Source organism: Zalophus californianus, chromosome 4, assembly GCF_009762305.2.
Source record: "Zalophus californianus isolate mZalCal1 chromosome 4, mZalCal1.pri.v2, whole genome shotgun sequence".
Taxonomy (NCBI): Eukaryota; Metazoa; Chordata; class Mammalia; order Carnivora; family Otariidae; genus Zalophus; species Zalophus californianus.
This window is the reverse complement of record NC_045598.1, coordinates 146,881,264-146,894,913: the sequence shown is the minus strand read 5'-3', so window position 1 is coordinate 146,894,913 and position 13,650 is coordinate 146,881,264. Positions and strand designations below refer to the sequence as shown.

At 36.0% G+C, this 13,650-nt stretch overlaps 1 protein-coding gene and 1 pseudogene across 2 annotated transcripts in view; one reads left to right on the top strand and one right to left on the bottom strand.

The window, feature by feature from the left end:
• PIP4P2 (phosphatidylinositol-4,5-bisphosphate 4-phosphatase 2) overlaps positions 1 to 13,650 on the top strand; it is a 55,917-nt gene that overhangs the window by 26,039 nt on the left and 16,228 nt on the right. For both annotated transcript variants that reach the window (XM_027579783.2, XM_027579793.2), the window contains exons 3-5: positions 355 to 461; positions 1,838 to 1,961; positions 13,082 to 13,134. In XM_027579783.2, the coding sequence (XP_027435584.1) occupies positions 355 to 461; positions 1,838 to 1,961; positions 13,082 to 13,134 (284 nt within the window). The remainder of the gene's footprint in view (positions 1 to 354; positions 462 to 1,837; positions 1,962 to 13,081; positions 13,135 to 13,650) is intronic.
• LOC113914512 lies at positions 6,712 to 7,181 on the bottom strand (annotated as a pseudogene).

Below are 13,650 nucleotides of genomic sequence, written 5' to 3'. Positions count from 1 at the left end.
AGTGAATATTTGCACCTGGTAGGACAGATAGTTGGCTTTGGTCTTAAAACTTTAAAGGAAAACAATTCTTGTTGTGAACTTAAATTTTCTTCTCATATTAAAAGGGCACTGCAAACTAATTTTGAAATATGCCCTTCACAATTATATCTCGGCAGCCCCAAAATTTCATAGAGTGCTTGCCAACATTTGAGCTATTTAAAACCACTTATGATGCACTTTTCTTTAACCTGTACTTTGGTAGCACTATGGGGAGCCGAAGTTTTTAAGGAATCATTTCCTTTTTATATACAAATAAGCTTTGGCAATCTGTCCTTTGGTTAATGTGCTGTGTTTGCATTTTCTTCCCTTATCTAGCCAATCAAAAACCCCCCAACAGGGAAGAAATATGTTAGATGCCCTTGTAATTGTCTCCTCATTTGTAAGGACACATCTCGGCGAATAGGATGTCCGAGACCTAACTGGTAAGAGATAAAGATTCATCATTCATTTATTCATTCATTTGTTCATCCAACAAGTACTTATTAAAGGCTCATTATGTGCCAGGCTTTGTTCTAAATAACCTTTGTCCTCAAAGTAATTACAGGACCTAGATTATTATTTTTTCTTTGTTAAAAGGAATGATGTGATTAGTTTGAAATTAATGGTCACAAGTATTCATAAGATATAATATTCTTGAATGAGCAGTGAAAGTTTTCTTGATGTTATATAAGTACTTAATGCACTCTAATAAATTGTGACTCCTTAAACTTATTTAAAAGAAACCGCTTATCCCCATCGTTATATATACAGTGAAGTTATTAAGAAACTTGTAATAAGGGTATTTATAAGATCTCTAGTTGCAACCTGCAGACCAGTGTTATCTGAGTGAATAGAATAAACCCATTCTGTAATTCGTGCAGTCAGGTGTTTCAACAGTTGCAATAAAGGTGTTTCTGAGAACACTATTTGCAAGCCATTTCAGATGTCTGTTCTATCAGTGAAGGGAGGTGACACCCAACTATAATACACACACACACACACACACACACACACACACACATAGTGATTAAGATCAATTCAAATAAATGTTTCAAAGAAAAAGAAATAAAAACCCAAAAGTAACCACCCTAGTTTACTTTTGATTTAATTCATCTTAACCTGGAAGTGTTTTAGTCATCACTGTGTACCTCACTGTGTGCTATATGAGTCTTTGCTGAACATAATCTATGCAATAAATTCTGGAACGATTTGATAAATGCCATTATAGATGTGCCTAGATAGAAGTATATCTAGACTTTCACTGTGGTTTTTCTGGTTTCTGGCTTTTTGACCATTAAATGAATCATTTGCAACCCCATCTGATGGAATAGACAGAAAAGAAATCTCCCATTTTCCTTTTTGTCCAACTCTGGTTAAATAGACATCAAAGAATACCAGCCTACCCAGAGAAATTTGGCCGTGACTCAGCACTTTGGTACCTTCATGGCACACACATATTTGCTGATGTAGAGTATTTTAACTTGTGTAGTCCTCCACCAAACCTCAACTTGTCTTCCTAGATAGGGAACGATAAAAACAATTTCTAATTTGAACTTGTAGGAACTTGGAAATAGCAGTTAAATGGTTCCCAAGGCCATTGATTAGAACCAACACCATAATATATGGTTTCCATCACAAATATTAAAAAAACTGTCATTTTTCTGCTTTCAAAATTGCTGCTACTTTCTGTGAATTTGGCTTCAAACCTGACAATTTATAAAACAAGTATAATCTATTTTCATTGCTATGCCATATATTACAGGTTTTGCCCTCAGTCCATTTGTGGGATAATGAAGTTGTTTCCTTTCTCTCTCCACAGTAGACGCATAATTAACCTTAGCCCAGTAATGCTTATTTCTGAAGAACAGCCAGCTCAGCCTGCACTGCCAGTCCAGCCAGAAGGTACAAGGGTCGTGTGTGGGCATTGCGGAAACACATTCCTGGTAAGTAACCACATATTTGTCATAGTGGCATCAATCTGTAAATATCGGTCATGATCACATAGATTTGACCACTGCTCACGCTCTTCTAGTTTTATCCAAGTGCAAATTAATCAGACGATTAAAAGAAAGCCTTTTTAAGAAAGACAGTTAATCACAGGTTCAGCTAGGATGTCCTGCATCTTTTGTGAATTAGATAAAAGGTGGATCCTCTGGTTCATTTGCAAAAAGAGGCCTCTCTTGGTAGACTAATGGGAAACAGTGCCCTTTCCTTCTGAACTTAGCAACATGGGTGTCTTGGCTTGGTGAGTGGGTGAATCTAAGCTTTACTGTGACCTCCTCAGCAGAAAACAAAGTGCATAGTCTCATGTAGTGGCCCTGCTTTGTGGTTTCTAGATTCAAGAAAAATTCTTATTATAATTTACCAATTTTTTGGTGTAAGTAGTTAGATATAAGCAAAAGCTACAGGAGTTCTTGTTTTACTACTTTTAACTTTAACCCTAAGTTTGATTTTTAAAAGTTGATTTCATAATGCTTTTCTCTGTCAGGAAGATTTTCTTTTGTTATTCAGCCTTCATAGGAGACAACAAATTTTCCTTAGAACCTAAGTATTAATGAAAACTTCCAGAGTGTGAGCATGGGCAGGGCTGAGGTCACAGTGGTCTTCCACTGCAAGATCTGCTGTCTTGGGATAAACGAAAAGATGAACCCATTTAAGAAAGTGTAGATGATTTGCTTTTTTTCCCTCTAATTTTTATTTTTAGTAGAGTAATTCATGTATATAATTTCAATGTCAAATAGGATTATAAAGCTTATAGGGAAAATAGGGGTCATCCCTAAATACCATCCCCCAGATACTTTGAACTCTTTCAGCTGCCCTCCTGGGATTTACCTACATGTGTTTAAATTGTTTGCTTATCCTTTTTTCTTTTTGATTAGGCAATTTTATTTTTTTATTTTTTATTTTTTTATTTTTAAAGATTTTATTTATTTATTTGAGAGAGAGAGAGAATGAGAGAGAGAGAGCCCGAGAGGGAAGAGGGTCAGAGGGAGAAGCAGACTCCCCGCCGAGCAGGGAGCCCGACGCGGGACTCGATCCCAGGACTCCAGGATCATGACCTGAGCCGAAGGCAGTCCCCCAACCAACTGAGCCACCCAGGCGCCCTGATTAGGCAATTTTAGATATTACCTATTACTCTGTACAATGCAGGTTGAGGATTTAGCACTCATAACACCCTTTCCCTCAATCATTGTCCTTCTCTCGACTCCATGATCCAAGTAGAATTTTAATATTTTAATTCAGTTAATACTTAGTGTTTACCTTTTTTATGATTAGGTAAATTTATGTTCACAGCTGAGTCAAGTAGGATACTATATTTCAGTACTGTATGGTCTTTCAAAAATTTTTGAATTTGTTAATAATTGTCTATCCTCCTTTTGGGGCGCTTGGCTGATGGTCTACCCAGTCAGTAGAGCACCCAAATCCTGATCTCTGGGTCTTGAGTTCGAACCTCACGTTGAAAACAGATTACTTAAAAAGAAGAATAATTGTCTCTCCTCCTTTATAATTTGTTTAATTGTCTATGTACAAATCATTAGTTCTTCCCATATTCTTTTAAAGAACTGTAAAATTACTATCAATATAGTCAGACACATCAGGGCATCTGTTACTGATGTTTCCTGCTACACAGCTGCCATCATGGGATTTCCCTTCATCATTATCCTAGGGAATCCTTTTTCCTTTTCCTGTTTTGGATTCTGTGTCATCCTCACGGTTTTTGGTTTATTCCTTCCTTTTGGTGTAACACATCCTTTCTTAGCTTTCTGAGAAAAGATGCAAGAAAATAAATTTGACAGCGTTTTACTTCTTAAATAGTTTTAATTTTTATTTTTAAAGATTTTATTTATTTATTTATTTGAGAGAAAGAGCGAGAGAGCACAAGCAGGGTGAGAGGGAGAAGCAGGCTCCCCGCCAAGCAGGGAGCCGGATGCGGTGCTTGATCCCAGGACCCTGAGATCATGACCTGAGCTGAAGGCAGACACTCAATCGACTGAGGCACCCAGGTGCCCCTCTTAAATAGGTTTTTTTTTTTTTTAAGATTTTATTTGTCAGAGAGAGAGAGATACAGAGCACAAGCAGGGGGAGTGGCAGGCATAAGGAGAAGCAGACTCCTGTCGAACAGGGAGCCCGATGTGGGACTCGATTTCAGCACCCTGGGATCACAACCTGAGCCTAAGGCAGACGCTTAACTGACTGAACCACCCAGGCATCCCGCTTAAATAGTTTTTAATCTGATCTCACATTTACTTAATAGTTTGTCCAGATGTAGAATTATAGTTTGCTAATTGTTTAGGGACATGATTCCATGTCTTTTCTATCTGACTTTTTTTTCCTCTTTATTTTCCTCTCTCTTCTTTCATTTTCTCCAGTGCTCTGAAATTGCATTAGAATGTGTCTTAGAATGGATAAAGGAGATATCATACACACACACACACACACACACACACACACACAGAGGACTATTACACAACCATAAAAAGGATGAGACCTTGCCATTTGTGGCAACATGGATGGACCTTGAGGGTGTTATGCTTAGTGAAATAAGTCAGATAGAGAAAGACAAACATATGACTTCACTTATATATGTGGAATCTAAAAAACAAAACAAATAAAAAGCAGAAACAGACCCATAAAAACAGAGAACCAACTTATAGCTTCCAGAGGGGAGGGGTGTAGTGGGGTGAGTGGTGAAGGGGAGTGGGAGACACAGGCTTCTAGTTATGGAATGAGTAAGTCATGGAAATAAAAGGCACAGCATAGGGAATGTAGTCAATGATACTGTAACAGTGTTGTATAACAGACGGGAGCTACACTTGTGCTGAGCACAGCATAACATATGGTTGAATCACTATGTTGTTCACTTGAAACTAATGCGACGACGTTGTATGGCAACTATACTCAAATTAAAAAACTTTTAAAAATGATGTGTCTTAGGGAGAGTATGTTTGAACTCATTGTCTGGGTACTCAGTGGGCCCTCTTAGAGTCCACACTATTTCTTTCCTTTCCTTTCCTTTCTTTCTTTCTTTCTTTTTAAAAACACTTTCTTTCTAGTTTTGCCTTTTTCTTTTGCCTACTGGGAAACTTACCCAGCTATGTCTTCTAAACTTAATTCAGAATTTTGATTTTGGATTATTTAACTCGATTTTTAATTTTGAAGAGTTTTCCTGTGTTCTCTGGTTAATTTATTTCTTTTTCTAAAGAACGTTCTCTTCTCTATGGCATCTTTCTGAAACTATTAATTCTGTTTTTTTTCTGAGGTACTGTTCTTCTTTATGTCTTGTCTCTGTTTTCCCTCCACTTTTTTTTTTTAGTGATAGAGATTTTATTGAAGAGTTCATTTATATTTGAGGGTCAGCACTGATTGGAAGCTCTATCCATGCAGCAGGAGTGAAGCTGCTTTCCTTCCTTCCTTCTCTCTCTCCTCCTCCTTCTTCCTCTTCCACTTCTTTTTCTTCTCCCTTTTCTCATTTTTTGAATAATTTATGTCAAGAAGTCTTCTTTGAGGGCAAGTTTCTCTGGGGAACAATCCTCTGGTTTCTTGTGAGTGATATGCCTGGGAGACAGCATTTAGGAGTTAAGAAAGGTAATGAGGGAAGGTCTCATCCACTGTCGAAACCACAGACTTTAACTTAATTCCTTTTTAGAATGTTTTATTTTTGCCTTTTGCTAATGCCTGGTGTTTCTAAGTTCATAAGCTTTCTAGTCCAGTTTCTTTTCAGAATAAACCCTTCTTTTCTTGCACGAACTGGGGAGAGAGGGCTTTCTGGTTTTGTGGTGTGTAGGGAAGAGTTTATAGCCGATAGTGCTGTTTGTGTCACTACTCCCAGCCCCACCTTGGAAAGCACGTAGTAGCCCCAAGAGCTGAATTGCTCTGCCTTTCTTCAGTGTGAATAGCTTTGCGTTGACATAGCTCTCTGCAGACAGCTGTAAACTTTCAGCATCCCTTTCACTAAGTCAGCTGCCAAGTCTCCATTAACTTTCCAGTGTCCAAAAATTGGAGGCCATTTCTCCTCTTTATCCTTATGGTATTAATACATTTTTAAATTCATTTACTATCATTTTAGTCAAGTTTGGGAAAGGAAATGGAAATGCATGCATCTGATTTACCTCATTTAATCAAAATTGCTAGGATTTTTCCAATCTAGTAGGAGAAGATAAATCTTCCTTACATTTATGTTTTATTGATTAAATCAGTGACTGAGTACATAAATTAGATATAGCTTGTGGGAATAGTTAACACACTTCTTTTTGAAAATTACTATATACTGCCTTTTTTTTTTCCTATTTAGGAAAGTTTATTGAACATTACTGCATCACACTTACTGAAAGAAAAATTTAATTATCCCTGATTCCCTCCCAGTCATTTCACATGATCTATACCCTAATTTTTTTTGTATTAAAAATACAGGTTAAATATGAAATTAGTAAAATACAGCACATGAAACTTCATGCTGAGCAAAAACACAAGTCCAAAAAAAGTTACTCTCTATCAGTTGAATAGTTTCCGCAGTATTTAAGATATTTTCTATGTAAGTCATATTTGAATGCAATTTTTAGAACCATAGTTAAAGATATTTTGCAATTGTTAACTGCAGGTATCCACATTTTCCTTCCATCACATAATCTGTTCCTTTGATTAAGTTGGCAACATCTGCTAGGATCCACAGAACGCAGCAAAAAAAAGTAGTGGTTATTTCTCAAGATTTGAGAAATCTGTTCCACCTTTAGTATAGTTTCCTGAGATTTCTGCTCCACTGAAGTCAAAACCAGGTTTTCTTTCTGGAATCTCTCTAATGTAAGTTTTCTCTGCCTTTGGTCTTGCACCCAAGGATCAGTTGCATATTCAGATTCTAGAAGAGAAGTCCAACAATTTGCTGCATCTTTTTTTTGTCTTTGTAAAAGCAATATGGACCATTTTCTGTCTTCCAAAGTCCATGCTCCCTTATCAGCTGTTGTAGAATCGAAGAGCTTGCCCTTAATGATCTCGCGACCGCCCAGGGCCAGTGCCACCTGCTGGCTCTGCAGGCCATACTGGCTGTCTTGGGCGCGAGTGCCTCGTGGCACCTGAACTTCAGTGAACACCTCCAAGGTCTGGGACCACTGGCCCCATGGCATCCCGCATGGAATCACCCCACCGCTCTCCTCAAACGGGGCTAACATACTCCAATAGTCTCCCAGTTGCAGCTGCACGGCGTAAGGTTATACTGCTTTATTGTAGGGTAATAGACTCTGTAGGTTTTGATAGGTATCAAGTGATTTGACTAAGTTAAATATATGTTAAATATATTTATTATTTTCTTTCTTATATGTGAACAAATTATATTTTGAAATACCATTTTAAAATCTTCAAAACAGATTTCTTTTCAATTTACTTCAGAGAACTTCCCTCCATAATTATCTTACATTTGCATTTTGCTCAGTTATATTTTGTATTCTAAATCCTCACCATGGATAATCTTATAGCCACAATATAAGTGAGCTGATTTCATATGTTCAAAAACATATACTGAGTGCATATCAGGCATTGGGCTACATGCTGGGGAAACAGGAGGGCACATTTCCTGCCCTCATGGAGTTTTCTAATCTAATTGGAGAAGAAAGACAATTAAAACAAGAATTACATGAAATGTGTTTAGACTACAGTAGGAAATAACAGAGTGTTCTTAGTGCACACACAGAATTACCTAGCCTAGAGGAAGTGACATTATTCTCAGAGTAATGGAAAGCTTAGTAGAGCTTTATAGATAATTCTGTATATAAGAGTGCTATGTATAGAATGGATTGCATCAGGGCAAGCCTGCAGAGGAACAAGACTAGATGTTTGGCTTTTATTATCCAGAAAAGTGAAGATGATGGTTGAGAATAGCATAAAGATTTTCAGAGATACTGACAATAGGGTAGATAAGGGAATGAGGAAAAAAGGAAAATCAGAGACATTAAAGAGTTCATATTTAATTTTTTGAAATCATCTGGCAGTGAATTCTAGAGAATGATCCAAATTGAGAGGTTAAAAGATATGTATGTGACATGGTTTCTATTACTTTAAATTTGTGCATTTAGATCTTTTCACCCTAGGAGAAAATTACTAAAGTAATGTGCATTCCAGAGACTAACTTCTAAAACTAACTCTTAATTACTTAATATTTAGTGTAGGCAAGTGAATCATATTAGCATATTAGTACAGTAAATATGATTAAAAACTTTAATTCTTTAGCAGAAAAGGCTGTTTTGGATTAATATATGGTATTTAAAGATGATTTAAAAATTTTTAGAAACCAAAGTTTTTGGTGATTAGGGGAGCATAGTATATACCTGTGGGGTGGCTATTACTTTTGAGAGTTTCAGATTAATGAGAGATATTCAGTGTCATAAAGAATAAATAGACCACAGATCTCTTAATTCTGACTCAAGAACTTTGCCTTATCCTTATTATTATGCCGATCACAAATAGTCTTATGTCCTTTGTAGTATGTTCTTTGTCCTTCAAGCTTTTAACTATTAGGATTCATTTACTTTTTCGCTACCTTGTTTCAGCCTTGCCTTACAAGGCATAGAAACGATTGAGACAAGTTACGAAGTTCAGTGACATTGAAAAGGATATACGAAAAAATCAGGAACAGTGAAAAAAGGGCAGAAAAACATTATAAGTTGTACATAAGAATATAAATATGCATAATATTTAATCCTGCAGTTAAAATTAGTCTGGATTTTAGCTGTGAGACTTCTAGCATCTCTGAATAGAGGAAAACATGATCTATTAAAGATATTCATGATTTTTTAAAAAAGATCACATAGGAGAGGGTTTATTGGAATACTGTGACCTGAAAGAATTATTTCCATGGATTAAGATAAAAGAACAATATAATGGACTGTGTCCTCAACAACCTTCTGTTTATAATATCATCATCTTTTTTTTTTTTTGAAGATTTTATTTATTTATTTGACAAAGAGACCCAAGCAAGAGAGGGAACCCAAGCAGGGGGAGTGGGAGAGGAAGAAGCAGGCTTCCCGCTGAGCAGGGAGCCCGATGTGGGACTCGATCCCAGGACCCTGGGATCATGACCTGAGCTGAAGGCAGACGCTTAACGACTGAGCCACCCAGGCGCCCTATAATATCATCTTCTAATATATCAATGTTATAATGCTAAAGTTAAATTTACTATAAATCCACTCTATTCATACTCTTCATTTCACAGCCTGGCTGGAACCATGGGTGATGTTTTGAAAAGTTAGATTTGTGTTTTCCAAAGTATATTCAATGGAACACTCATTTTATAGGATAATAATAGGTGTTCTGTGAATAAAGAGTTCCATGGTCATTGGGAATTGCTAGGATAAACAAAAAACTAAACACAATTTTTTTACAGGTGTATTCTTTAGCACTTTTAGCCTGCATCATTGTTACTATCCAGGAAGAGTTTTAATATAGTATTTACAAACATTTTTTACAAAAAGATTTATTTATTTATTTTAGGAGTGGGGGAGGGGCAGAGGGAGAGAATCTCCAAGCAGACTCCCTACTGAGCACAGAGCCTGATGCAGTGGGGCTTGATCTTAGGACCATGTGACCAGGACCTGAGCCAAAACCAAGAGTCAGTCACTCAACTGACCGAGTCACTCAGGCACCCCTACAAATACTTTTTAACCTCTAAGCTACTTTGGCAACATCATCTAGTCAGAATAATGTTTTGAGGGATATTGCTTAGAAAATAATTTTCCAGAAGAATAAAGGGAATACATAGCCTTTAACTAGCCCTGCATGAAAAATAAAGAAGTTTCTTAAGACACTGAACAGTGGAGTTTAATTTTGCATTTCTGTGGGGCCGGTGTTCTCTGTTGCTGATGAAAGGCAGGTCCAGATGCTTTGTCAACCAATACCTGACTGTGGGGTTGGCATGCCCTAATAAAAACAATCTACAATATGTACCTGAATCGTAGATGATGGTTCAAACTTTGCTCTGAAGTGAGCCTGTGTAGTTCCTTCAGTCAGGGTCAGATTTTCCTTATTTGGACACAGGACATATGGTTTGGTGTCATTGCAGAGAATAACAATAGTTTTAAAGTGAATAATTCAAAGTAATGATACCAGTCACCTATTGTGTCCATTAAAAAATAAAATCCAGTAAGGTACTATCAAATGATTCATTTTTAGCAGTATAACTTTCTTACGGACTTCTAAGATTGATTAAAAAAATACATCTTGGGTAAACTAAGTTTGTTACATAGAATGGTTAGAAATAAGTCAAATATTAGATGACCTCCACTAAAAATGATTGAGTTTTAGAGTAGTTGCCTTTAATCTTTCCGATAGAGAATAGGTAATTTTGGGGCGCCTTGGTGGCTCATTTAAGTTAAATTTACAGTAAATTTAACTTTAGCATTATATAACTTTAGCATAAAATAACTTTTAGCATATTTAGCATAATAGTTGATATATTAGAAGATGATATTATAGGGCGCCTGGGTGGCTCAGTCATTAAGTGTCTGCCTTCGGCTCAGGTCATGATCCCAGGGTCCTGGGATTGAGCCCCACATCGGGCTCCCTGCTCAGTGGGAAGCCTGCTTCTCCCTCTCCCACTCCCTCTGCTTGTGTTCCCTCTTTCACTATGTCTCTATCTGTCAAATAAATAACTAAAATCTTCAAAAAAATAAAGAAAATAGATAATTTTGGTTTTTTTCTCCTATTGAAGTTCTGGCAATAAAATTCTAAGGGTGCAGAGGCTGCAGTTTAGATTAAAGAACAGTAGTAAGTCAACTTCCTTTCACAAGCATAGATATTTGCATTCACTTGAATAGAGTATGACAAAATTATTTCTAATACTAGATGTTTTTCTTAAAATTATTTCTAATACTAGATGCTTTTCTTAGTTTGCTGCATTTAAGTGAGTACTTGGAGATAACAAAACCTGATATGTTAGGTTACTGGCTGTATAATTTACTAGACTTTACATAAGACTTTACATAATAAAGTCTTAGCTGTTTTTCAGTTATAATTGAATTTACCATGCATAATCTATGCTGAAATGAAGAGCACTATTAAATGATAATATTGGACTAAATCATCTCCTTAGGTTGGTCATTAAATATTCTGGAATTCCTATGCTAACATAATAGCCTTCAAGCTTGGATTTTGAGTTCCTCTTTGCTCAAGGGTTTCATAGCTGCCTCCTTAACTACTTTGGTTCTTTTAACTATGAAGAACTTAAATTTGTTATTTATAAATAAAATTTGAAATGACTTTGCACGTTCAGCAACTGTCCTAAAACTAATTACAATAACATAACAAAGGGGCTCCTGGATGGCTCAGGCAGTTAAGCATCTGACTCCTGATTTCGGCTCAGGTCATGATCTCAGGGTTGTGCTGCTGGGCATGGAGCCTGCTTAAGATTCTCTCTCCCTCTTTCCCTCCCCCATGTTCTCTCTCTCTCAAAAAAAAAAAAAAAGTAGTAAGATTTCTGGATTCTTCACTTAATATTCTGTAGAACTCTAGAAATCTTTGTTTAGCACATTCTGACATTTTTACTATTAAGAATAAGTTTTGCAATACATTAACTTGTACAAAGTAAGTATGAAAGAATGATTTACTGGTGCTTGAACAAAAAATGTAGCCTTGGTTTGGCATTCTCAGATGTTGAAAAATAATCATTTTTTTGAAAAGAGAGTGAACATTCATGTGAAGTTCCATTTATCTTGAGACTCTTTGTGCCTACTGTGACTGAGAGATCATTTCCAGCTTAACTAACTTTCTTTGAGGTGTCAAATAAAAATGAAGAAAGAGAAGTCTAGGAAAACCCAGATTTATTTGTTTTTTTTAAGTTAATAGTTTTTAAAAATTAAAAAAGAAAAAAACCTATGTATCAAATACTTTCTGAAAGTTATCATCTATTGTGTGGAAAACATTTGGATATGTACAATTTATTGAAGCCCTACTATACCTAGAGTTGGAAAGTTATGGAAAGAGACATGAATGATTTGGAATCCTAAACAAAAATTAATTTTAATAAAAGAAAAGTTGTTTTGTTGATAAAACTGAAATACTTAAAAGGAATTCTTCTAAAACCATAAAGGAAACAGACCCTTTGCAAGAGGAATATAGAAAAGCAAGCAAAATGGAAGATGAAAAAGGCACTTTTAAATATACATTTTGTGGTTAAGATTTATTTTAAATTTATATCACACATTCTCTCAAAGACTTTAACCCACAACCAGTAAACCATTTCAAGTATCTCAATAACAAGGAGGATAGTTCATTCTATTACCTACATTCACAGGGAAGAAAATTTGCACCATAGAAAGAGTATCTTTTTGTTACATAGAATAAGCAAGGAAGGACAGAGAGAGCTGACTGACTTGAGTTCTCTCTCTATCTTATTTGTTTAGTTTATTTACTTTGTGGGTTTCCCACATAATTAGATTATAAATAGTTGCATTTTAGTAATGAATTTCAATATCCATATATTTAAAAGGCTAGTCCTTAAGATTAAAAAAAAAAAGATTTTATTTATTTGTGACAGAGAGAGAGAGCGCGCACGAGAGAGCATAAGCAGGGGTGGAGGATAGCGGCAGAGAAAGTAGGAGAAGCAGACACCCCGCGGAGCAGGGAGCCCAACTCAGGGCTCCATCCCAGGTCCCTGGGATCATAACCTGAGCCGAAGGCAGATGCGTAACTCACTGAACTACCCAGGCGCCCTTAGTCCTGAAGATTTAAAGGCAAAACATCTTTGAAGGCCCATGAAATATGTTTTTATTCCTTGGGAATGAACTGAGACCTAAAACTGAAAGAAATGACCCTAATTACACCATTACGTTCAGATTTCATTATAAAGCCAACCTAGATTGCGTCAGAATCTTGGACAAGTCATGGGAACTGTTGCAGAGGAGAATCCCAAACTTTATTTTAAGGGAGGGGAAGAAGTGTTGAGGGGGGAAAGCTTCTATAACGGTGAGAAGGGGGTTGCTTCTGCTGTGATCCCTGGTAACATTTGAACTAAAAGAAACATCTTATCAGATTGGATAGTTTTCATTTGTTTTTCTTTTCAATCTTTTCTTTTTATTTACAGTGGATGGAACTGAGGTTCAACACTCTGGCAAAATGCCCACACTGCAAAAAAATGTAAGTTTCTCTACCATTGGAAATGGTACTGGAGGTACTTGAGAACAATTTAAAGAGCAGAATTCTCACTTTGGTAGATTTTGATTTGAAGACATACTATGGGATGAATATATGTTTAATATGTTTATGTTTTCTAAAACTAAAAAAAAGATATCTTTAAACTGATTAGTATATTCCATTTTGAAATGAAAATGATTGGGCTTGATTATCACTCTCCAAAGGGAAATCAATTTCTAAGAAGAAATTACTATTACCAGTAACCTGGTGAGGATTTACAAATGTCCTAAGAGGTTATAATCTATTGCAAATAATCTAAAATTTATATTTAAAAAATGGGCTGTAATCTAGGAGAAAAACCATGTTTGGAGGTTTATAATTAGATAGTTGTTAGCTTTTTTTGTGCCCCGTCTAGTGAGATTATTCTCTGATAGCAAAGTTTATATAATTATTTACCTATATTAACTATTCAGTATATTTTTCTCTTTTCTTAAATAGTGTACCTAAGGAAATTAACAA